General features: G+C 39.2%; 1 protein-coding gene across 8 annotated transcripts in view; it reads right to left on the bottom strand.

The window, feature by feature from the left end:
• The window catches only part of SLC10A7 (solute carrier family 10 member 7), a 256,508-nt gene that overhangs the window by 59,841 nt on the left and 168,972 nt on the right, over window positions 1-27,695 (bottom strand). For all 8 annotated transcript variants that reach the window (XM_036077808.2, XM_036077810.2, XM_078069293.1 and 5 more), the window contains one exon: window positions 7,608-7,643. In XM_036077808.2, coding sequence (XP_035933701.1) covers window positions 7,608-7,643 — 36 coding nt within the window. The remainder of the gene's footprint in view (window positions 1-7,607; window positions 7,644-27,695) is intronic.

Genomic DNA, 27,695 nt, shown 5'->3' on the forward strand with positions numbered 1-27,695 from the left:
ACAGACTGTGAGGGAAAGTGAAGGCAGGGCCTTCAAAATGGCTTTATAATAAAGGAACAAATGCCCAAAGGTAGAGCAAGCAACAAGGAAATACCAATCTTAAAAGTAGTCCTAACCCAACTCTTTGGACAGATGCATTCGTTCATCTGTCCATCTGAGATGTGAGACAGTAAGAAATATAATATATTCGGTCTTAATCCTGGCATAGAACTTCCAAAACTCTGTAACTTCCTGAGTCACAGGGGTGATAGGAGTATCTTTTACTGTAATATTTGGGTTTTATCCCCAGTTCCTGGCACAGAGGATTTGGAGAGTTCCTGCATTGGGGAATGTATCCACATGCAGGTGGTTAGTATACCCTAAACTCCATGGGGACATAAGATCCTGCATTTGGGACCCTTCTAGACCTTGCCCTATGTACCTCTGCATGTGGCATTCTGTATTCTTTTAATTTTTTTTAAAGATTTTTATTTATTTATTTGAGAAAGAGAGAGAGAGATAACAAACATGAGCCAGGGGGAGGAGCCGAGGAGGGAGCCCGATGCACAGCTCGATCCTGGACTCCAGGTATTCTTTATAATATCATTTATAATAAACTGGTAATAGGAAGTAAATGTTTCCCTGGGTTCTCTGAGCCATAACAGCAAATTATCGAACCTGGGGAGAGAGGTCATGGGATCCCCTGAGTTGAAGCCAAGTCAGATAGAAGTGTGGGTATCCTAGAAACCCACTACTTGCCATTAGTGCCGGAGGTGGGGGGCAGTCTTGTGGGACTGAGCCCTTTACCTGTGGGGTCTGTGCTAACTCCGTGCAATGTCAAAACTGCAGGATACCCACTTGGTATCCACAGAAAACGAGAATTGCTTGGTAGTGGAAACCGCACATATTTGGTGTCAGAAGTGCTGTGAGTACAGAAACATTTTCCTTTACCAACCATCCATTCAAAAAATGTTTTTGAGTGGCTTCCATGGATTGGCACTATTTTTGGCATTGGAGTTACAACAGTGACCAAAACAGATAGTCTCTGCTCTTCTGTGATGCTTATGTTCTAGTTGGGAAGACAGAGAATAAACAGACTAACAAATGATGAAGATGTCATGCGATAATAAACGCTAAAGGGAACAATTAAGGATGGTAGGTGGGGAGAGATTGGTGGAGAGAGGATATATTGTTCCACATGAAGTAGTTAGGAAAGGATTCTCTCCTAAAATGACATTTGATTGGAGACCAGAGATGAAAGTGAAGGAGAGAGCCATGTGGATATCTGAGGGGAAAATCCAGCTTGAGCCAATGCCAAGTGTAAAGACTCAGGATGGTTCTTGGTGCTGTTTGAGCATCTTACTATCTTTGCCCATTCCATGCACTCTCCCACAGACCTATTTCATATCTTTGCCTCTTTCAACAAATCTCCAAAACCTTCTTGCCTTTTTTTGTCCTCCACCCCTAACTTCACTTGCCATTTCACTGGAAAAATACAAACAATCATAAGAGGCTCCTATAATTACATGAACCAATTTACTTGCATCTTTGCCCTTATACCATGGTTTCCCTCCTATTACGATGGATGAACTATCTGTGCTTAGGAGGCCACACTCTCCCTTTGTGCACTAGAGCTCACCTTCTTTCTCCTACTCAAGGACATGGGTTGACAAATTTTCCCTACTTTTTTCTGTATGAATTGTTTCTTCTCTAACTGAATTAATCTATCAATACAAATATCCTAATAATTTTCCCAACTTAAAAACAGATCCTACATTAACTTTATTGCTCTCCCATTTTCTGCATCCTTTATAGCAGAATGCCTCCAAAGAGTGAGTGATTATCACTGTCCTTAACTCTTTTTCATTCATTCTTGAACTGACTTTAGGTATTTACCTCCACAACTCTGCTGAAATAGCTCTTGCTAGGGTTCTCAGTGACCTCCATCTTGTTAAAACCAGTGGTTGATTCTCAGACTTCATTTTATTTGAAGTAGTTGACCACTCTCCCCTTTCTGAAACACATTCTCTAATAGCTTCTAGCACACCAAAACCTTTTGGTGTTCTTCCTAAGCAAAGTGGAAATCCTTGATAGTCTTTGCTGACTTCTCAATATTAGGATGTCCCAGAAGACAGTCCACTGATATCTTTCCTTCTCTATTCTCTCTTGGTAATCTCATTCTATCTAACTTCAAATCCATTTCTGTGCTGACCTCTCCCAAACGTGTATCTCTTATCCAGACCTCTCCCCTGAATTCCAGACTCATATAGTCAACTGCTTACTTGACTTCTCTACTTGGATGTCTCAAAGACATCTTTATCCAAATATGTGCAATACTGAGCTCCTTATGAGTTCCTTTAACCTGCTCAACACTACAGTCTTCTCTATTTTAGTAAATGGTAACTCCATCCTTCCAGTTGCACAGACTTCATCATCCTTGACTCTTCTGTTCCCTCATAATCTTTCTTCAATCTTTCAGTTCTTTCAAGTTCTACTTCCAACTACTTCCCACCAGATTTACTTAACCACCTTGGTCCAAGCTAAACCATTTCTTGCCAGGATGCTGCACTAGCTTTCTAATTGCTCTTCCTGTCTCCACCATTATCTCCTAACAATCTATTCTCAAGCCAGCATCTAGAATCATCCTTTGGAAAGATATGGCAGATCATGCCATTCTCTTATCAAAACTCTCCTAATGGTTTCCTGTCTCTCTCAAATTAAAATTCAAAGTCCTTAACAAAGGACTTCAAGGTCCTACATCATTTGGCTCCTACTATGACTCTGACTTCATCTCCATCTACTCTCCTCCTCGCTCACTGCATTCTAGCCACACTGGCCTGCTCGCTATTCCTTAAGGACACCATGTACACTCTCGGGACTTTTCCACTTGCGGTTCCTTCCACCTGGAACACTCTACCATCAGAAGGCATCAGAAGGCTCCCTAATCTCCTCTAGGCCTTTGCTCAAATATCATTTTCTCAGTGAGTCCCACCCTTGACTGCCCTATTTAAAACAGCAATTTTCCCAACCCATTCTGGCACTTCTTATTCCTCTCCTCACTTTATTTTTCTCTTTAGTATGTATCACTCATCTTATACATTATATTTTCACTTATTTGTTGGCTGTTTCTTTCTACTAGTATATAACCTCCACAAGAGCAAAGATGTATCTTTTTGCTCACTGCTACAGCCTTGGAAGAAAGTGCCTAGCATATAGGAAGAACTCAATACTTATTATTAAATGAGTGATGAATAAGTTTAAATAACTTTTTTGAGTAATTTTGCTATAAAACAGAGGACAGAAATGGATAGCAGGTGGGATAAGGTGTGATTTAATTTTTAAGATATGTAATATTACAGAATGCTTATATGTTAATAGAAATGATCCAGCAGAGATAGAAAATTTGATAATATAGGAGAAAGAGGGAAATCTGTGTGAATCATATTGTTAAGTAGGCAATAAGAGATAACACAACAGGAAGGACTGGCCTTAGATGAGGGCAAATACAGTTTATCTATAGAAACAGGAGAAAAGACAAAGAATATAGATGCAGGTAGGTGGGATCTTATAAAATTTCTCTGATTGCTTCTAATTTCCTCATGGGCTAATTTTCTTTCTGCCTCAGATGAGATGAAAAAAGAGAAGAGGCATCAGTGATTTGAGAAGCAAGGAGAAGGTATGAAATGATTCTCTAGAGAGTAGGAATAAGGATTAATTAGGGGAAGGCAGTAGGATCACCAGGCGCAAGTTAGTTGTCATGAATTTCAAATGAGACCAGTGAGCATGCAAGTGCGTGTTCCAGCCATGTTCAGGTACACATGCAGGAAGGTACAGAGATGGATTTAAGCAGGCCTGGCACTTAGCCATGCAAATATGAAGCAGTAAGAGATGAGTAAGGTGGTTGATGGCATACACGATACAGTAATTATAAGGATGGACCATGAGATCTAGGCTAGGTAAGATGGGATGTGAGGGTAAGGGAGTGAGGGTAGAGTAGGTTAGAGGCTTTGTTAAGGTGGTAAGATAAATAAACTGGCCATTCTGGCAAGTTTGAAGAATTTTTAATTGGGGGAATAGGTCACAAATATAGGGCTGTCGGTAAGAGAAGACAGTTGAAAAGGGGAGTATGGAAGGATGCTGTTACTGGCAATAATAAAGTCAAGGGTGTGTGCGACTATAGGTGTGACTGGCTGAGATGAAGTGGAAGGCATTCTTACTGGAGAAGAGGTGAAGAATTTAGAGACCAGGGTATTAGGAGGATCAATTATGTGAATATTAAAAAACACCAAGAATTAATCTAAGCATACTATTAAAAAGAAGTCAATGGGAAGGTGCTAACATTTTTTGGACGTAGAGAGTGACTGGGGTTCTACCGATAATTGCAGCAAGAAGTGGTAGCAGGTGATATAGGCATACTGGCATAACCTTCAAAGGAATGAGAATATTTTATGAAGAAGGCATGGGAAATGATCTGGAATTGGTAATGAGGTGAGGGAGAGACACCTTACCCCATTTCAAGGCTCAGTGATATGAAAGACGCCTGCAGCAGAAACATGAATCAGAGGACAGGTTTCAGTTAGAGCAAGATGGTGAAGGGGGACATTCTGAGGAGAGTCAAGAATACAGAGAACTGAGATTCCATCAGTAAAAATGGCCTTTACTAGCTGCTGCACCTCAACATTTAGAAATTTCCATTTTCAAGATATGATTTTAAAGAGACAATTTGATTTTCTGGGGTTGTATTAGTTTCCTCAGCCTCTCTAACAAAATACCACAAACTGGGTGGCTTAAAATAACAGAAATTTATTGTTTCACAGTTCTGGAAACTGTAGTCTGAAATCAAGCAAGGCCAGGCTCCCTCTGAAATCTGTAGGGGAGAATCCCTCTTTGGCTCTTCAAGCCGTGATATCTGCCAGCAAGCCTCCGTGTTCCTTGGCTTATCTGTGCATCACTCCAATCTCTGCCTCATCATGACCTGCCATTCTCCCTCTGGGTCTGACTCCTCTTCTTGTAAGGACACCAGTATTGGATTGAGGGCCCACCCTGCAGTATGACTTCATCTTAAATAATTATATCTGCAATGACCCTATTTTTAAATAAGGTCACATTCTGATGTCCTAGGGGTTAGAACTTCAACATATCTTTTGGGAGGACACAATTCAACCCATAACAGGGGTGCTGACAAGAAAACATTACATCTTTTATGGAATGTGTTCCAATTTAAGTTGCTCAGGTTTCTGTCCTACTCAGTAAATGATGCCTGGTAATTCAAGTGTTTAAAGCAACGACCTTGCTTTGTGAAATGCATGACAACCCTAACAGACAAAAAGTGTTATATACCGTGCATATGATGTAAGGTCATGTAACACAGACGTATCTATTGATGTTTTGTGATGATATCATTGAACCTATTGGTACAGTCTAGTGAGTTAGCTCAGAGGGGAAGCATTAAACTTTGAAGTTGAGGGTCTTGGGGTCTCTTTCACTATTCTTATAGCTCTATTATTTATTTTTTTTTAAAGATTTTATTTATTCATTTGAGACACAGAGATACAGAGAGAGAGAGCATGAGCAGGGAGAGAGGCAGAGGCAGAGGGAGAAGCAGGCTCTCTGTTGAGCCAGGAGCCCGATATGGGGCTCGATCCCAGGACCCCGGGACCATGACCCAAGCCAAAGGCAGACGCCCAACCATCTGAGTCACCCAGGCGCCCCAAGCTCTATTATTTTAAAATATTGAACCAACTGGGTGCCTGGGTGGCTCAGATGGTTAAGCGTCTGCTTTCGGCTCAGGTCATGATCCCAGGGTCCTGGGATCAAGTCCCGCATCAGGCTCCCTGCTCAGCAGGGAGCCTGCTTCTCCCTCTGCCTCTGCCTCTCTCTCTCTCTCTCTCTCCCTGTCTCTCATGAATAAATAAATAAAATCTTAAAAAAAAAAAAAAAAATATTGAACCAACTAAAGCTCACCAGCCTCTGGGTCTAAGAGTAGGGGAAAGCTTGCAACAGTGTGATGTCATCATGTTAACGAGCTGAGAACATTTCTTGTTATGGCTGGAAATGGGCAGGAGAAGGAGAAAAGAACTCATCTGGCTCTGTAGTCATGAGCTGAAACAGGGCCCGAGAGATTCCAGACTCTGAGATACTCCAAAGTGCTATCCTAGGTCTCAGCCCCATGGTTGTGGCTGGGGCTTCTCCCCAGCTCGTCTTAAAAGAGTCACACGAGAAAGAGATACCAGTCTTCTGCAGTGGAGAAAACCTGCACTACATAACCATGTACTGTGCTTTCCCACAAGTCTTCTGAGGGGTCCTCAGACTGGCCTGCATCCTGTGCCTTTTGAGGGTTGCCCCTCAGAAATCGTGACCCAAGGTCTTGGAAAGAACACCAGGCGGTGATCCCAGTTCCTCACATCTAGTGAGCAGTTGGGCACACACCAAGGCTTTTCTTCCAAATGAATGCAAATCAATATTCACTTCAGTATTAATGTGACTCACTGCGAATTCTGAATTGGTAGAATCCAAATTAATGAGGTTTGTTATGCTGAGTGAAGTGATCTGATGATTTGACTCTTCTTAACCTTGTCAGCATGAAGCCAACATTTCAGAAGGGATGGGGAAGCTGAGGGTTATTACTTGAAGGTAATGTCTTTCATGAAAGATGCAGAATCCAACTGTTTAGGAGGGCATCTCTCCCTCTCCACTTCCTGCACAGCTTGTAAGAAATGAAGTCCCTCACACTATTACTCTAATTGAATTCCAACTTGGGTAATTACACTATAATTAAATAAATTTTCCCCATAGTTTTAATTCACTGACAAATAGTGCTAGTCAAACAGCTACATTTCTCGCCCAGAAACGATCCCCAACTCCATTTCAGTGATGAGTGGAGTGATTTATATTTGGGAAATGTTGTGTATGAAAAATGCACAGTTCATAAAATATTTTAGGTATCGTTCATGATTACATATGCTTTTCTCAGCATGAGATAACATTAATTTCTATTTTAATCTTTCATCTAATTTCTCATATGCTTAGCGCCAAAAGAAATAAGACCGTTAATTAGCAGTTCTTCTTTTCAGAACAATTTTTGTTTAGTTAACTAGTGGCTGGTATTTTTTATTTCTGAAGCACATTTCATTATCCCTGGCAGACAGCCTGGGTAGGTGTTATTGTTTCCCATTCTACAGATGGAAAAATTCAGGCAGCATTCCCCAGAGTGAGAAAGCCAGGTACTATACGCCTTGGAACTAAACTTTTCTCTGGTCCCCTGGTCCAAGGCTCTTTCTAGCAAACACTGGGTCACTAGCATTCACTTTGGTTCTACTAATGAGAAAAGAAAGAGCACATATCTGTGACCTATGCCACAAGTCATTAATTTGCAATAATTAATGATTTAGCCCTGGAGTCAGAGGCCTAATAACTGGGCTCTGATGCCGTCCTTGGATCATGAGACCACAGAGATCCTTTGTGTCGACTTGTTATTATTTGGTCACAGTTCAACTGGAAGAACAGTTCAAAATATGATGCAAAGTGGTGCAAAAGGATTCAAATTTCCATTTTATCCTAATGCCCTTTCTTAAAGGGTTGTAGATGACTTTTAATAAAAGAATTAAAGACAACATCAAAATACTCACAAAAAGCAGCAGTAGCACGGGTGTTATAACGATGCCCTGAAAGAAATAAAAGAGATGATGATCATTTATCAGCCTGGAAAGCAGGACACTTTCTTCGCCATTTTAAACTGATGCATGGAAATGTTGATCCTTCTCACCTCCGTTTAATAAAATCGAGGTGATAAAGATGAGGGAGCCCCCCCTCTTAGCTCTCACTACCATAAAGCCTTAGCATCTCTATTACAATTATTTGTATTTGGTACCGTTAAAAGTACAACCACCAATCTTCCTTAAACTCGTCTGCCCTTTTTAAATGGAAGTTGCCTTCCATGTTGCATATGTATCACTCGGGTGAAGCTGGCAAGCCTTCTCACTCCAAGGCTTTCAACTCTAACTTGGATAAAGTGCCCCCTTTCAAGAGAAGACAGGTGGTTCAGTCCCAGTTGGAGTCCTCTCCTGAGCAAAGACCACGTCAGCTGTGATGAATGAGATGTCGTGATTTTGTAATGTGAACCGATCTCCCCTAGGAAATGAGCTGGGATCTCAAAACTCATTTCACTTGATTAGACTCCATGTCTCCATGGTGGAAGGCAAGTCTTTCATCTAATTCAGCCACATAGGACCACCTCAGTCCCTCTGCCTCCCCTAGGCAGAAAGGAGCAAAAGATTTGTTTTCTGCAATGACAGGAAACTGTTTGAGGCTGTTGTCAATGAGGCAGGATACAAGCTTTTAGGTTTCTTGAAGGTAAATCTTTAAAACTAGGTGTTTGAGTTGGGAGTTAACATGACAGGTTCAGTTTTAGAGCTGCAGATGATTATTCGTTTCTCTTAGTTCTTCCTTTATCGCTCAACACTTCATTATGATTTATACAAGAAAAAGCATTTCATAATGTTACTAATGAATTCTACTTGGAACTTTAAAATTCCAAAGAGTGTGTGTATATGTATGTGTGTGTGTATGTGTGTGTACACACACATGCACGTGTATTGTGTGTGAGAGAGACAGACAGAAACTATACAGGATCTAAGGTCTGGGACCACTTCATTACATTTGGAAAAAAGTCCTTTTGGTATTTATATGAAATCCTTTCATCATTACAATAACTAAATTCTTTTGGATATGGCCCAAGAGGGACTGGCTACATTATCTGAACACTGCTACTATGACTTTCTTAGGCAATATACCACAAGTGAAGATTCACACATTGGCTTGTTTTATTGTTAAATAATAGAATAAATGCTTCTTTATTGTGCAAACTTTTGCAGCTGGTAATAATGAATACAACACTTTAAGTGCTTTATTTTTAATCTGTTTATTAAAATATGTATTGTGGCTTTTATCAACTCCATTGGTGTCTATGAAACAAGTTCTCATCAGCACATTTAGGAGAGCTAAATGTGCAAAATGCCGAAGTAATATTTAAGAGCTACTGTCCTTCAATGATATGGAATATATTCAGACTTTAGGAGGAATTCCAAACTTTCCAAGGCCATGTGGAAATGAAAATATCTGGTTGTTTCAGTCTGTGTGGGAGCCTTCTGATTTCAAGTCAATTTGCTTAAACATTTATTCAATGTTCACTTATATGCCAGGCACTGTTCCATTAATTAGAAGAATTAATGGAAACTGATATGGCAGAAAGGAAAACAAGGATATTCCAGGAAGAGGGAAGGGAATTCATAGAACTATACAAAGTTGAGCAGGGTGGGAAGAAGGTATGAAATGGAGGCATCAGAGACCAGGTCACCAAGGACCTTGTGGCCAGAAGAGGGATCCTGAAGTTGATCGTATCAACAATGGCAAACTACTGAAGAACGTCAAGTAAAGGTACAGTGAAGTGGTAAATAATTTCATATATGGAGAAAAAATTGGACTTAGCTTATAAGCTAACCAGTTTTACCTTTGTTATCTGTCAATTCACCCATATCCAGATAAAAGAAAATAGAAACTTATGTTAATGTTAATTATGAAACACCAACAGCACTAATAACACTTATGAGAAACAAGGTATGGTATCTGTGATAGGATTAGAATTGTCAACTAGGACAAAGGTTGAGCATTGTGAACACTCAGAGGACATTTGTCTTATATTAGAGGAGGTAAAGCCACACTGGTGTCTTGTAAGTACATGGGGACCCACATTCTTCCTGGTGACCACTAATTTTCCTTTGCCACAGAGGAATACTAAAAGTATTAGTAATAATACCAGGACTATTAATGGTATTTTGCTTCAGCACTTTCACACAGCACGTTTTAAAATTTGGCCCTCCCCTACTGAAGGAGGTAGGTTACATCATAGGCCCATTTTATAGACGAGGAAACCAGGGTTTAGAAAAGCCAAGCAAACAGCCCAAAGTCATACAGCGAATAAATGGCAAAGGCAAAACCCGGATTTGAGCCTGCTTTTTTGCTCAGCCCCAAATCCAGAACTGACTCCACTACACCACTGGTCCTGGGTGGCAGGTTTCAGCAACCAGTACAGTTTTCTACGGAGTTCTGCTTAGGACATATGTTTAGTGATTAGTTGCTGTATGGTCTTGCTCTCAAGGTGATAACCAATTCTTAAAGATGACTTTACTTTGGAAGGCAGAGCACTATTATCTGCAGGTTTTCCTGCCTGAATATTTCAGGTGTATAGTTCCCAACACACAATAGCTTCTTTGCAGTTCTTCCAAAGACTTATGGTATTTGTTCCTAAAATATTAAAAATTTCCTGGCAAATAGGATGTGTTTTCTAATTCTGGATTTAAGATTCCTCATTATTGTCTCAAAAACGCTGATTCAATTTCATTAATTAAGAATGAATTGTTATACAGTGTTGAAATCTGTTTTTCAATTGTATTAGGAAGTGAGTCAGTCACAATGCCGTTAATCGTGACAAGAACACTGTAAGTTTTAGTGGAGTCATTATAATAATTATCAAAATACTAATAGCCAACATTTATGGAGCGCTTATTTCACATCAACGATGTACTAAGGACTTCATGAATGTTATCTTATGGAACTCTCACAACAACCCTATGGGGTAGGTATTATTATTATCCCAATCTCCTATAGAAGGAAACTGAGTCTCAGAGATACCGAGTGAAGCAGGAAGAGGCAATGCCAGGAATTCAAGCTCTATCTCCCTGACTCCATAGCCTATGAGCCTGAATGGTGTAAATAAAATCTTGGCAGTCTTACCCTATTTCCTCAGGGTTATATTTTAAGAGTAAACCTGAGAGGAGCTTCAAACTCAGTATGTCTTTTTGATGACATGAAACAAATTGAGAAATCAGCCTTTGTCTGACACGGTTGATACATTTTTTAAAGTCAGGTTTTTACAAATATCAATGGTAAAAAGGGTGAGCTGAAAATGTAAACTGTAACAGCAACAATCACTGGGAGCTGGGAAGTCAAATAAACATGTTCTTTTCTCTAGGGTATATAGAAGGCTCAATTTGATCGTCTCTTTTCTCTTTCCCCAGTAAGTCCTATGCAACTGGATAAAACCAAAGAGGTGGTGGATGAGCACTTCTAGCAAAAGACGTTACCCCTCTGCTTGCAGATTCAAGGTCAAGACATAATTTTAGCATCCTTGCAATTGGGATGGAGTGTTAAGCTTTCTGATTCCAACACCTGAAGAAGTCAAGTCACAAAGTGACTGGCTTTGATTGGCGCTTAAAAAAACCCTCAGAAAAATCCATTTACACCTCTGATGTGAATGACTGGGTGAATATATTTCAATGGCTTTAGTGGGGAGGGAAAAAAAAAGTGTCAAATCTCAGACACTGAGATTTAGTCACAATACAAGCCAAAAAAAAAACCAAACACATACCTAAATAACAACAAAAACAACAACGAAACTGTAAATACACCTCTCTCAGCAGAAATATTAGTTAAAAAGGCAAAACTTAAGTGAATTATCATTTTTTTAAAAGAGAAAATGTTGTCAAAAGGTTTTGCTGCAACAACTATTGTGATCACACAGAAACCAAAACTGAGTTCTTAGGCGTCTGTCTCCAGGATGTTGAATGTTAAGTCTTGGAAAAGGTGCTTTTTATTTTTTAATTAAAAGGCAATCACTTAATTTTTACAGAATGACAGAAACTCATCTGAAGTGTGACCCCCTCAGTGAGGTGAGGCTATGAGGGCTGTGCTTTGGCCAGAGAACTCACAGTGAGGCAATGTTCTTGTTCTGAAGGCACACACTGGCCTCGATGAAGCTCTTTCACAATAAGGAAGCTCTCTTATAAATGATCCCAAACCACCTCCACTGTCGCCCTGCCTTCCCCTTGGAGCAACTTAGGGCACGTCTCACCCCTCCTGCCTTGTAATGGCCTTTAACTGCTGCTTTTGAGTGGTATAAATAAAATCTCTGCACTCTTCAACTATTGCCTCAAACCTACAACTTAAGGATAATGCCGAGGTGAGCATCTGGGTCCCCACACTAAGTCTTCTCCAGGCTAAAGGTCGTTAGGCAGCCCCCGCCCCGGCCCCACCACCAGTCCCCTAGGGTAGGGCTCTGAGGCTCCTGTTAGACATAATCTCATTCAGGTGAACCTAAGAGTCCATAGCACTCGCTTCATGGCAACTGACCAAAACTTGGAGCTGTCATCCTGGAGCATTGTCTAACAGGCCAATCCAAGGATTATTTAATTACCTGGAGGGATATACCTTTGTTTGACTTCTATTTATTATTAATTGGGGCTCAGAAATTACATACTAACTTACACAGTATTGTCCAGTATATATAGAAAAAATTTCTGTCTAGTAGAAAAAAACACCACAAAGGTTATGGTCTTAAGACCATGTAGGTATTAGCCAGTTTTGTCTTTAACCTAGTGAACTTATTTTGGTATTCTTTTCTGGTGGACTATATAATCCCCATTTATTTACTTTTTTAAATTTTATTTATGAGAGAGAGAGAGAGAGAGAGGGAGGGAGGGGTGGTGGAGGGGCAGAGGGAGAGAGAGAATCCCAAGCAGACTCCCCGCTGAGCATGGACCCCCCCCCCGTAACACCCCCCCCCCACCACCACAGGGCTCGATTCCATAACCCGGAGATCATGATCTGAGCTGAAACCAAGAGTCAGATGCTTAACTGACTGAAGTACCCAGGCGCCCCTATAATCCCCATTTCTATAATCTCTTAGAAATCAACTTTACCATCCTGCTGATTCCCCTATTATTCAGTTAAATAAATGTTTGATACGTGCTCATTCTATATTTGTAAGAAAGTCATGTTTTCAGCTTTTGAAAATTCTACTTTGACAGCTCCTTTACTCTGAACTTTGCATTTATGTTAATGCAAAGATCGCTTTTTTTTTAAGGATTAATGCCAACTAAAACTCCCAATTTGTCTTCACATGTTGTCCGATGGTCAGTATACAGTGATATCTTAAAAAGTTAAAGAGAAGCTTATTCTTGTTGAACCAATATGTAATGAGTGAGATTTGCCAATACATTCTAAGCAATAAATTATAAAGTGGCGGTATGGTCAGGATATGTGGTCTCCAGAGAATATGACCTGATAAACATGAATCTCAGAGTAAACAACTCAGTAAACTTCATAAAGTAAAGAAAAAGACATTAGGAGCCTAGCTGGAAAGAAAGTCGTGGGTTGATTGGTGGGGAAGGGCCTGTTTCCTCTCCCCTGCCTGTACTTTCCTCTTTAAAACTGGACCTTCACAGAGTAAATGGCTCAACATCCCCAAATTAAGCATTTCTCAGTATGTTCATAGCTCTGTCAGGGGAAGAAGGTGTCCTAGCAGTTGGCTTGAGCATTCTGGTGTGTCTGCCAGGCACAGGGCACTACAGTAAAGACAGGTGCATGAGACTATTGGAGCTAGATAACACCAGCCACTAAAAACATCCAGTCAACTCTCTCTAGTCTGAGTCCACGTTTGCCAAGAAAACGTCGAAAAATAATTTGTTTTCCAAGTAGCGTTTTTGATAGAAAGAGAGCACGCTGACTAGCTGGCCTCAGGCTCCTAACACACAACCATATTGAGGTGTGCTAAACACAGTGAGTTTCTGGACCTGCAAAGCTAAGGATCTCTTTCTGGATTGTGGGGACTCCATGTGAGCAACGTTACCCTGTGAGGCCTTGCAGGAATGACAGCTGGCTTGTCTCAATGACATACATTTAATTAAACATTTACTGAGTGCTAACCATGTATCAGACATCACGGGAGCTGAGGAGAAAAGGATTCCAAAGTCTCCTACGCACATAAAACTGCAGGCATTTTGAAGTGGACTTTTACATAAACTCCAGAAAATAGTTTCTGTGAAGTCCCTGGCTTGTCTTTGAAGACTATCTTGGAAGACCTTTGTTCTTTCTTTCCTATTTTTCTTGTCCTACAACCACTGGTGAGCATTGTTTACCTCACTAATGCACTTAGAATAATTTTTGGTTTTTCAAGCTACGTCTCTGATATGATATGTCCATATTTGATCTTTAATTTACACTATGGTCCTTGCCCATGAGGAGTTCCCATTACAGAAAGCAGCTCTACCCATTCTTCTGTAACTTCAACATGTCTGTTAAGAAATACCTCTACTGTCTTATTCCCAAAAGATTGTGACGTTTCTTCAGACCAAAATTAAGGGTCTTATATATATATATAAAACATATATATATTATATAATATATATATATAACATATATTATATGTTATATATAATATATATTATTATATATATATTAAAATTACAATCTCAGCATGCTATGAGAGTGCTTAACAGGGAGGTGAGAACAGTTCAGATGAGAACCGAAAGCAGAGTAGGAGCGGGCCACATAAAGAAGGGACAGCCCCGGAGAAGGCGGGTGGGGAGAGAACACAGGGAGGGTGGAGGGGCTGTACAAAGGCTTTGGAAGCAAGAACATACAGCCAACTGCAGGTGAAGGGTAGAATGTGGGGAGGGCCATGTGAGAGATGAAGCTAGAAGCCAGACAAAGCAGGAAGGCCTAATCATCCATTGTGAGGAGTGTGGCTTCATTTCAAAGAAAGGGGAAGCCACTGAAAGAATTGTGAAGGCATGGATCTAAGGGAAGGGCCTGGGGCCAGGGCTGGATGATACCCGTGTTTAGGCAGAAATCACTCTGGGTGTAGTTTAGAAAAGAGGTTAAAATGGTGGGAAATCAACAGGAGCGAGACTAATGAGGAGGCTGTTCAGAAATCCAGGCAGGGGTGGATTTGGGCTAAGGTGATGGAAGCTTAGTGATCAAGACAGAGATATCACATCCTCAAGAAGTATTTGAAATGTAGACTGGTAGATTAACTAAATATTGCGGGAGGCATGGTGATAAAAAGGAAGGAGGGAGGGCTTCTTAGTCTTTTAAATTAAATGATTTTTTGGCCAAATAGGGAGGTTGTGGAGCCAATTACTGAGCCATGGTAGACTTGGGATGTACGTAGATTAATATTACTTCAGGAAGATGATGAATCTGAGCTGTCTACAAGGCCTCCAATGGGGACACTTTAAGTAGTTGGATAGATGGGACAGAAGCTCAAACTAGGGTGGACAGTGGCTACAGATGAGTGAGTCTCCATCATACAGTTGGTGGGTTACTATTACAAAGAAGGGAGGACGTTCAGGAATACAGAATACATATTAAAGCTCAGAGGAGGCCTAGCAGAAAATGGTTTCAATGGAATAACTAGTGTGGAAGTTCAGCTAGATTGAGGGCTAAGAAGGAAGACGAGAGAGAGAGAGACAGTTTGGACATTCTTTCAAGAAATCTGGCCATCCAGAGGAGGAGAGATAGAGCCGTAACTGGAGGGAAAGGAAGTTTGCTGGCTTTTGTTTTCTTGTTTGTTTGCTTTGCTTTAGAAAGGAGAAACTTGAGGATTTCCAAAATTCATTAATAAAAAAAAAAAGCCAATGGGGGCAGGGGGGTGGAGGTTTAGAAAAGAGAAGGGATTATCCTTACTACCTTAAAGAGGCAGCAGGGAAGGAGTCCCAGTGCACAGCTGCTGGGTTTAACTTCAGGAAGGAGGTAGGCTGACAGTTCTTCATTGTAAAAAGGGGAGAAAAGGATAGATTAGGTACAAATGAAGACAAACTTGTACGTGTCTGATGTTAGAAAGTTGAAGGGACTTTCATTTAAGAGCTTTTATTTTCTATATTAAGTAGAAGGTGAAGTGTTTTACTAAGCCAAGGGAGACAGGTTCAGGCAGGGGCAAGTTGGTGATTGGAAACTGTGCTGTAACTAATGGGAGCAGGTGTCTAAGACAGTGAAGGGGCTGGGATTTTACCATCTTGTGAAGCTAACAAGTTAGACGGCCATAGCTTCATGGATGCTGGAAGAAAACACAAGACTCCTGGGTCATAGCCACAGGACTATATCACTCACAGGATAGCAAGCAACCTAAGCATCAGTTCCCCTCACCCCCAAGTCAAGCAAGGTGGGGTAAATGGGCTCAGATGGATGCCTGCAACTACGGTGGGTTGCATTACAGAAAAGGAACACTGAGTTTAGGGAATCCAAATCTTTTGTAATGGACAGAAAGCATGCCTATCATTTGCTCTAGAGGGAAATACTATCTTTATATTTCTAAGGCAGTAAGCAAACTTGCCATTTGCTCTGGAGGGAGATACTATTTCTATCTTTCAAGGCCATTCACTATAGAAACATCCCTGAGAAGACAGTTGAGAACAAAGGGCCATCAGTGCCTCCGACGACAAGACGTACAGAGATGTGAGAGACACATGCAGAATTGTCTTCCAACAGAGGACATGTCCAGCGGGCCAACCCAGCTGATACTGGTTATCTCAACATTTGAGCTATCAAGCTCATCATTGCTCCCTTCAAATATCCCCACTTGTACAGGAGAATGATAATTAGATAGTCATTTTTAAATGACCAGAAAAACCTCTCCGACATGACACTGATCCCCTAACATTCCTTGGACATTATGATTAAAATAAGTAAGAGTCTAACCAACTGAACTGCTTTTCAACTCATAATTCACTCTCTCTCTTTTTTTTTAAATTGGGGAATTTGCTAAATGTATGTTTGAAATCTAGATCCTTGCTAGATTGAACTGTGGTCTCTGGGCCGTCAGCACTGGCCTCGCGTGGAAGCTTATCGGTAATTGTTGAATCTCAGACCCAGTCCCAGGCCTACTGTATCATCATCTGCATTTTTAACAAGATCTCCAGAATACTTGTAAACACATTGTAATTCAAAAAGAACTGATTTAGCTCTAGAGCAGGGGTAGGCAGACTTTTTCTGTATAGGGCCAGATAACGATTATTTCCGGGTTTGCTGGCCCATACAGGCTCTTAGAATTACTCAACTGTGCTACTGTAGCTGAAAAGCAACCAAAGTCAGTAAGGAAACAAATGCGCGTGGTCAAATTTGGCCCAAGGGCTGTAGTTTGGACCCCCGCTCTGAAGCGTTGTTTTGGATTAGCAGTTATATTTTAAAAAGAATTGCGTAAGTGTAACAAACTTTTTACTTTTAATAACTTGGGTTTTTGGTGAACCCACACTGCCTTCCAAACATCACAGCATGTTCCTTTGTAACTGCTTATACCACACTACTTAATTACCCATTCTTTAATTTTTCTCTAGACTGAAAACAAAATTACCAGTTAATAGTGTGTAAAATCTACTTTCTTCCTCTTTTTGATATTTGCAGTGACATTTGCACATGCCCAGCTGCTGATTCTACTCCTTTTCTTTATGATTTGTCAAAGATAGCAATTCAGCAATCTCAAATGTTAGTTTTCTCAGGACCCTATGAAGTAATTTGTCTGGGTCAGAAGATAGAGTCTGCTTATCTTGGGCCTACTTTCCTTTTGCCAATATTTACTTTACCATTTCTAATCTGAAGATGATTCTCTTTGCCAAAGATGATGGAAGCAAAGGGAAGGGCCGGGGGTGGGGGAGGGAAGGGGGACGAATGAATAGCAGGATGCTGGATAGTGGGCAGAATGTATGGAGTTTAGGGTCCTAATATCCAGAGCTGTATGAGAAAGAGGATAAACACAAGACCACAAAAGGGAAATAACATGTACACTGCTAATTAGAATATGGTGATATATGTTAAGGCTGAAAAAACAGTGTTCAAACTCACGATTTTTCTTTTTATTCTTTAACTGAAAGAGTAAATCTTCTTTTCTGACTATGTAAACTCATAGACCTGTATTAAAATTATTAATTTGGCTTTTTCTATCTAGATTAAGAGTGATAAGGACAAGCTGAAGTTCAATTAAAGCCTAAAGCGAGACGGATGTGGGAATTTTCTGTATTTTTCAAGAATCTTTCATGTAAATGTCTTCTAAGTTTACAGATTTAACATGCAATGATTTTCCAAAGGAGCCTCTTAAAAATGCTTATCTGTAGGGTATATATTGGACCAAAGAGGCAGCAAAAGGAAACTAAGTCAAAATTGCTTTTTTGATGACATGAGCTTTCATAGCTGAGCAATGATTTGTCAAGGTTCAATTTGGCCTGCAGACCTCCTCTGTGGTCACATGGCTGCAATCTGGTGTGTCGTGGTGGTTTTCTCTTCCCTGGGAATACATGTAGCAGTCCATGAAGGATCATTAACAGCACAACAAATATTACATACAAGAAGCACAACTCTCCCAAAATGTCAAGAGGATGGCCCCACGTTACGCGATGGTCAGCCAAGTGTCTGAATCTTATACATAGGAGCTGGTAGTTTCAGTGATACTAACTGACCTCATAACAATAGTCAACATTTATAAATGGACATAATGCACTAGGAACTGTGCTTCACAAACATTATCTAATTTTAAATTCCAATAATAAATTGATTATCCCAATTTTATAGGTGAGAAAAGTGAAGCTTATAGAGATTATGGCTAGGCTGTAGGAAGTACCAGGCGGCAGAACCCCAGCCAAAGAAATAAAAATAAAGGTTGAGAGGTCAAGAGATGGTCCAAAGGGAAGAAAAGTTGTTAGAAAGGAAAAAAAAAAATAGAGCAAAGGAGGAAGTAGGAAACTTAAAAAGATATTCAGAAAATGGATTGTAGGAAACCAACATAAAATATGTAATATAAATTAAAAATAGGATCAAAGGTTACAAATACAATCTGCCAGTGGTGTAGGAATATATGAAAAGAATGCACTAAGGGATTCTCTCCAGGCCATGAGAATAACACTGAATATTTACTACCCATTGGCTTAAAAGATTTAATGTATATCTGCCATTTTTGCTCATCGATGCCTTTAACAGAACAGGACACTTGGCGCATCCTAGGTACTTAATACATTTTCTGCTGAATAAATGAATGAATGTGTATCCACAAATGCTTCTTTCAGGGAACAGCATAGCCATTTGATAAGAAACACACACTTTCTGAAATGCTTCAAAACCCTATGTTTGTCATCATAATGAGACTAGCTGACATTTATTGAATGCCTGCCTACTCTGTATGTGTCAGGAACTGTTCTATACTCTTCGTATGTACTAACTCATTCAATCCTCACCACAACCCTCCGAGAAAGGTACCACTATGATTCCCACTGTATAAAGGAGAAAAATGGAGATATACAGACAGAAGAATTATACAAAATTCCCAAGCAAGAAGTGCCAGAGTGGGAGGCAAGCAATGTACCTGGCTCCAGAACCCATGGTCTCTGCCATCATGTATTTATATAGTGGTTAGGAGTTCTTGGAGAAGTTAGAGATATCAGAGAATTCCAGCTCAAAGGAATCTCGAGAATAATTTGCTGTCTCACTTTACAGATTGCAAAGTTGAGGCCCAAGAAGGTTGTGTCTCTCACCCACAGCCTCAGAGTTAGTGGAAACACTTGGAAGAGGACGGTAAGTGCCTCAAATTCCCTGCCCACTTTTTTATTTCTGATACCATACTGCCTCCTATAAGCCAGAGGAGTAGAGAAAAACTTACATATAGAAGACCTGAAAACTATTCCTCAGCACTATTGTATTTACTGTATGTCTAAAGCAAAAAGGACATAGAGAATAAAGTTAGACCAGGTGCTCCCTTCCTCCCAAAAAGGCTCATGAATTTCCAGCAAGGTTATGGGAGAACATTTGTGCAAAATTTTGTGAAAGCAAGGTAGCGATGTGGAGGATAAAGGAGAGGGGATGGTATGAGGGTCAATGAGGACAGAGAAGGGAGGCAATGAGAAGTGATCTGCGGAGATCTGGGGAAGGGGCTTTTAATGAAGGCCTCTGATGATTTTCTTTTAAATAAGACATTCAAAAGAACAGTGCAATCAAAACTAGAATTCAGAGTTATGACAGACCTTGCCCATAAACAAACAGCAAACAAACAAAAAACCAGACTATGTCTACACATGTGAAATGAATGGGTTTGGCAGAGCCCATCCATTCCTTTTGGATGCATCTAAGTGACAGCACACACTGCTGTTAGATCTAGCTGTGACGATCAATACTGAGTGCAAAGATGGACACAATGAATGGAGACAGCTGCACTCCACTTGCCTTGTCTCATATATCAATGGTCTGATTTACTCTGGTTTTTATCATATTCCTTAGCTAAAGCCATTCCTACAGCTTAGAAAACTGGCCCTGAGCTTTGTGATTCAGAGAGGCTTCATTTGGGAGAAGGGGGGAACTGACCAATGGTCCTCATGTGAGCATCCTTAGTCCACAAGCCCTCTCAACCTTTCCAAGGCAGAGGCAGCAGGATTCTGATGTTCAGGCTGACTTTAGGAGTCACCTTCCCCGACTCACCCCATCACCATCAACATGTATTTTAAACAGGTTTCTCCTCAATAACATGTTTATTTTTATTGAATATCAGTGGGCAGGAAAGGAAAAACATAAAATGTGATATTGGGGTCTGAATAAGATGGATCCTAGACCCTGAACCTCTCTAGGCCAGTGCTACCCAAAACCTGGCAGAATTCCTAGAGGCAGAAGGAAAAACAGTAATGAGGTGATCAGCTTATTACAACTGGTAAACAGACTTTGTCATTTTATGATCATGTGCTTTTTCTGGTATAAAAAGTTTAATAATCAAAAAAAGCAAATCACTTCTGCATAATCAAATTTCACCTCATGACCCAGGAAAATGCAAAGGAGCTAGCTTAAAATTTTTTTTAGTGCTTAGACTTTTATCCCCCAAATTCCTAGGGTAAATTGCTAAAAAGTGTCCTCATTTTTGGTTATATAATTATACATAGCTGATTCCTCTTAATGTTTCAGCGAAGACTCATTCCTACACAATTACTTCTGGGTCAGCACTATTGGGTGTTGCCACTAAAGAGTTATTAAGAAGGAGGGGCACCTGGCTGGCTCAGTCAGTAGAGCATGCAGCTCGATCTTGAGGTTGTAAGTTCAAGCCCCACATCTGTAGAGATTACTTAAAAAAATAAAATTTAAAAAAAAAGTTTTTTAAGAAGAATAGCCAATGTTTCCACTCAAAAATGACTGTAAGGGTGGATATTCATATCAGATATTTATTTTTAAATGACTTCTGCTAACCACTTCTATATCTTTGGCAAGAAGTGATCATCTGGTAAATTACACCAAGGAACTTAAGAGTCTTTAAGAAAATTGAAAATCTATGTCAACATAATTTTTCTAGTTCCCCAGTAGAGGGCAACTTCTACACACTTTGACAGTTAAAAAAAAAAAAAAAATCTGTGCATACCACATCAGTAAGAACCACTGTTATGTTTAAAATAAAACAATACAGTTATGTCCATGAATGGATTTTCACTAACAGGTAGCTATAAAATGTCATGAAATTTTAAATATGTAATTAGGAATTGAGTACATTTAATGAGTAATTAGCATTTTATGATTAATGTGTTATTGCAGAAACTTAGAAGTAGCAACCATTTAAGTCAGTCACTATGATAGAACTATCAGTATCTGAAATATACAAGGCAAATGATGAGAGTAGTGTTCTTTAGTAAACATTTTGATTAAATTTCATTATGACCAAGTTCCAAATACAGCTAATGTGAATGCATGAAATCTTTAATAAGACAAATACACAAAAAAAGGCCATAACGCAAACATCTCAGGGTACAACTGAATGTCAACATTATTACAGACTTTGAAATAATACTTATCAGTGTTCATGTTTTAAATGACATCAGATATAAGAATGTAACTGCACATATATACTTAAATATATGTAAACAGATATAAAACATCTCATTACTATGTAGGTTTGGACATAATGTGATACATTCTTATTCATTCACTCATTCAACACTTATTTACTGAGCATTTATTATGTGCCAGGTACTATTCTAGAGGTCAAGGATACAGTGTGCAAACCTGACAAAATTCTCTGCCTTCTTGACGCTTATACTTCCCATAATAAAAAGTAATGTGTCATAAGGCCTTCTGAAAAGATAGATCTGAAAGTTAGATGCTGTGTCTCGTAATGCTAGTTTCTTTTTTTTTTTTCTAAAAAAAGGTTTTGTTATGGGGTGCCTGGGTGGCTCAGTCGTGAAGTGTCTGCCTCCGGCTCAGGTCATGGTCCCAGGGTCCTGGGGTCCTGGGATCGAGCCCCGCATCGGGCTCCCTGCTTGGCGGGAAGCCTGCTTCTCCCTCTCCCACTCCCCCTGCTTGTGTTCCTACTTTCTCTCTCTCTCTGTCAAAGAAATAAATAAAATCTTTAAAAAAAAAAAAATTAAAATTAAAAAAGGCTTTGTTTTTATTACAGATAAATATTACATGGAAAAATGAAATGGTTCATAATCTTAATACTCAGAGAACTCTTGTTGACCTTAACTAATGTAATACATGAATTTGACTGGAAAAATCTTAATTGTATAGAAAAATAATGAAAAGTGAAATATTCTAGTACCTCACTCTGCCCCAGAAATGTTAAGTTTCTTGTGACTCCCTCCAGAAAAGAAAATAATATACCAGTATCCATCCATCCACCTATCCATCCCTCTACCCACTCATTCATCCATCTAAACCATCCTAAATTCTTCAAATGTATGCATTTTCTTAAGAAAATCGTACTATACACAGTATTTTGCACACAGCTCTATTTTTCTCACTTCATTGTCCTTCTAGGAATGCTTTTCATACACGAAAATATAACTGTACCTCATTCTTTTATTTGACTCATTTTTTAATGTTTAAGTATTTTATAACATTCCATCTCTAAATACCTCAAAATTCTGGTTTTAAAGGAGATTATACAATTTTGTCTGAAATTGATAAGAGCTGTGGTATGTAGTGTTAATTAGTGTAGTTTCATCTATGAAGACTGGAATTCATGGACTTCAAAAAGAAGCCTGGAAAAATGACCTTTAATTTATTATAGAGTAACAAATTAAAAAAAAAAAAAAGGAATCAGCAACTGTTCTGGATAAAAAAAACATACCAATAACTCCATTAGGGCACATGCAATGTAACAATCTTTTAAAGAGTATCTCTGGTTGTGAACTAGAAATATTAGTAAATTTTTTTACTAGTAAATTTTTATAATACTTCTGTTATAAAAATCAATATTTTTTATTTCCACTTAAAATTTTTAATTAAACATCTAAGAATTACTTTATCTTATTCTATTTATAATACTGCTTAACCCCTATATTTATTTCAGCACCATATTTGATATTAAAATGTGATCAGAATTTTTAAGTTTACAAAAATATTATGCAAAATAAAATACAAAGCACTAGGTGGTGCTGTGGGACCTTCCAGATAAACCAATGCCACAAAGTTCTGCTCTAGATAAATTAGTTGTGTGGCTGATTCTATATATTTAAATGTACATTAAATATTGTTTCTAGATAAACCAATACCATGTTAAGTAATAAACGTTAACATAATGCCAAAACCAAGTTTTGATAGATGACCTCAGGAAGACATGACCCTTTTCATAATTACATACCTTAACTCCTATGTTAAACTATTAAAAACATCCTTATATAATAAATGTCATTTTTGAGGCATGCTTCTCAATTGTTATTTTCACCTGCCTTTAAAGTTATTTTTTCATAAGTCCAAGAATAAAAAACCCAACAATTATTTTTTCTTGTCAAATAATTTTCTATTAGGCAATTTCTTATGTCACAGAAGAGTAATCTTCTTGGGCTCTATTTTTCAATTCTCCCTAGATGTGGCTACTTGTTGTAGTGATGTTAATTCAAATGCTGAAAGCGGCCAGACTGACAAGGGAAATGTCTGAATCAGGCCATATGTAAAATAATAAGGAGTGGGGACAACCTAGAAAAAACAAAGAGTGTATGCATTCAAATTCAGATGAAAAAACCAAAATGCGCGCACGCGCGCGCGCGCGCACACACACACACACACACACACACCACTAGACAGGTCAAAGAAAGCACATCTTGGACCCCACATGGGCCACTCATCTGTGACCTCTGACCAAGCCCCAAGCTGTCCCCAACCACTTATCTATGAGTGACACATCTTAAAAGAAAACTCGAGAATTTCAGTTCAAACGAAGGAGTGCAAATGATGTTTTAGTTGTTCTTCTGGAATGCTTTCTTAATCACATATGTATGTCCTTAAAGAAAGAAATTCCTAATGATTCAGGAGATAAACTATAGTCATCAAGAGCATCAATTCTCCTTGTTGAGCTACTAATTCAAAGAAAAGCATAGATTTATTAGCAGCCTTTTTCAATCAGCATGGCTTTTCCTCTCCCTACTTTTATGATCGTGGGGGGACAAAAATGAAGTATTTAATATTGCATGGACAGAAATACATGATTAGCTTAAACTAAAAAAGGGCAGAATTATTTTCACTAATAGTGATGGTGGAGCTTACATTGTAGGTACAAGATGTGATTAAAAGGAATGAAAATGAATTTTTGACAAATACAACAAAACTCATCTAAAGGAATGTTATTCTTCAAGTTTGTCACTGAGAGAAGCCAAACTCATTTTTAAATGATGCATCATTGCAAACATTCTAGCTGTCTTCAGAAAAGAGCTCATGGGCCACATAAGAAAATAATATAAAATCATGTCATTTCTGAACTGGAAGGGACCACAGAGATGAACAAACCTCTTGCTACTCGAGCTACACCTCACAAATCACTTCTTCTTGAAAGATAAACACAGTGAAGCTGCAGTCTCTAGGCGAGGCTATGTCACAGAAAGCTAAGTGACCTGATGCTTCCAGGAAGCCATGAGGGGACCACAATTTACTTGGAATAGGGAATAAACCTTTCGCCAGTAACCGAGGCAAAAATACCACATTTCAGGAATTTCAAATATCATCTAAACACCCACAAGAGTCTCCACTAAACACTAAAAATCATTTGGAATTTTTAAAGAATGTAATGGGTTCAAACAGATACATGGAGGAAGTGGCTGAAAAGTAGAAACAGATTGGAGCCACACTGCCTGAATTCTTTCAGCTCACTTTTTAGACTCCCTGAGAGGCTGTCTCAGAAGATAGTCTTTTGACCTAAGAAGCATCTTGTTTTTCCCACTGAAGGCCTTCTTCTAAGGCAGCAGTCCTCCAGTGTGGTCCAGGGACCCAGGGGTCCCTAAGACAGTTGTGGGAGGTTGGTGAGATAAAAAAAACCACTTTTGTGATAATACTAAGTCATTATTTGCCTTTTTCATCCTCATTCTCTCACAATTGTACAGAGTAGTTTTCCAGAGGCTACGTGTTATATTGAAAGATTTGGTACAGAAGCAGGAGACTCCAGTTATCTTATATCTAGCCAGACATTAAAGAGATTTGCAAGATGGGAAACAATGATACTCTTCTCACTAGTTTTTCTTTTTGTTTTGGAAAATATAGGGGTTTTGTTTTCATAAAAATATATGTTTTACATATCATGTTATATCAGGTTTGTTGTTTTCAAATGAATGAATAATTTCCTAGCCTTAATTTCAACTATGATAGTTCAGATTTTAAGAATGTAAAGAGGCCCCAGAAGTTTGAGAACACTGTTCTTCAGGTAAGCTCTCGCATCTTTGTCTCAATCAATTCTATCAGTGTACTTTCCTCTAAGTACTTTTATGAGCCTAAAACTTCTACCAGAATGAGACTGTATTAGAAGCAGGCAAGGTAGAGCATTTTGGAGCAGCAAGCGCTTTCATGGGCAAGGGGGGCCTGACTAGCTTGATGCAGAGGGCGAAACAGTGGCCTGAGAGCTATCGGGGCCCAGGTGACATGATCCAGGGAGAAGAGGGGATTCGGAAGGACTCAGGAGGGTATAATGGCAAATGCTTTGATTTCGAAATTTAGCCTGGGACCAAGGCTACATCATTTTTCTCTACCTTCTCTTACCTTTTATACTTTGGGAGACTCCAACCCAGTCTCCAAACTGAAATGCAGTCCTTCATTGATTTCCCACTAGTCTTGAAAGACCAGTTATGCCCTACAACATCCTGTGTGATCTCCTCCTGCCTACCTCTCCATCTCCAGTTCCCCACCTGGCTCTCCATGCTTCAGCCACTGGCCCTAGGTCCATTTCCTTGCCTGGCTGTGTTCCCTTCCACCTGCAGAGCTCGGTTTCCTTCAGTCATCAAGGAAGCTTTCTTGCCACTATCAATTTCTCCTGAACATGTAATCTCCTCGTATCATGGACCTCCTCTGTAGCACTTAACCACAGCTGCAATTTTACATGTACTGGTATGATTTTTTAATTAATTTTTTTTAAATTAATTAATGTTTTTGTTTCCTCTACTAGGCTGTAAGTTTTATGAGGGTAGGGATCATGCTTATTTTTATGCTACCTTGTATTCCCTGTACCTAGTAAAATGCCTGGGACATAGTAGGGGCTCCATTAATATTTTTGAATAAAGGAATAAATGATTTCTTGCTTCAAGGAATGATTAATAATTGTAACTATAATAGGCGGCATTTATTAAATATACCTGCTAGACACTGTTGTATGTACTTTGCAAGTGCTTTATAATTTTGAAAACAAGCCAATGGATAGGTACAATCATTATCCCCACTTACGGATGAAGAAACCAAGTCACACAGAGGTTAGCTAATTTGCCCAAGGTAAAACAGTAATTTTTGAGGTCAGAATTTGAACTCAAAGCACATTGATTCTAGAGCCTGTAACACTATACTGTAGTTTGTGGGCCTAATCTCCATTAATAAGGTTGGGATTTAAAAAAAAATTATGTACCAGAGAAATCAACAACTGATTTAGCAGACTGTAAAAAATGAACTTTTGCAAACCGATGAGTGATTCTAATGGGGAACTGTGGAATATGTCCTCAAATTAAGAAATTTCAAAAAACAACAAAAAGTCATTTTCACATTAGAGCTTTAGTATATTTGTTTCATTGGTTAAAAAAGGAAAAGATATGTATGCATTCTGTTTTCTGAGAGTATAAGGGTAGTCCAAGAAATAATGATGAAAATGATGTTCTCTTCCCATACACATTAGAATTTGGAAAAAATTCTTTGCTCTTTTCAGAAATTATATTTTTAAAAACAGAAGTGAATCAAAATAAAGCAATGAGCCCAAACTTTCAGAATTAAATAGATAAATGTCCCTCTTCCCAATTTGGTTTAATTTGACTTAAAATTTTCAGTTATGTTTATGTCTTAACTAACACAGGTTTTATTTATATTAACCTGGTCATTTGAAATTACAAATGACTGTCTCATGAGTCTTTAAATGCAAACCATAATTGCAATTCAAATCTATTTTTTTTTTGTTATCCCAGCATTCTTAACAATATATATTACTATAGGAAAAACAAAGTGAAAATCTAGGAATCCGCAAATTCTGACATTTTTATGTTTAAGTTCAATTTTATATTATTAGAATCTTCATAGTTTCATTCAACAAATAATGATTAGACACCTACTCTAGGCCAGGCATATCCCAGACACTTGGGAAACCATGGTAAAGGTGGCCCGATCTCTACTTTAAAAGATTTTACAGTCTAGTTGTGGCAAAGTAAAAAGGCAAAGGCCAGATAATGGGGCGAGGAAAGGCTGCTTACCTCACTTCACTGAACAGGGGATTCCAAAAGAGGTGACATCCAAACTAAGACCAGGGGCACCTGGGTGGCTCAGTCGTTAAGCGTCTGCCTTCGGCTCAGGTCATGATCCCAGGGTCCTGGGACTGAGCCCCACATCGGGCTCCCTGCTCAGCGGGAAGCCTGCTTCTCCCTCTGCCTGCCGCTCCCCCTGCTTGTGTTCCCTCTCTCGCTGTCTCTCTCTCTCTG

Source organism: Halichoerus grypus, chromosome 3 (assembly GCF_964656455.1).
Source record: "Halichoerus grypus chromosome 3, mHalGry1.hap1.1, whole genome shotgun sequence".
NCBI classification, from domain to species: Eukaryota; Metazoa; Chordata; class Mammalia; order Carnivora; family Phocidae; genus Halichoerus; species Halichoerus grypus.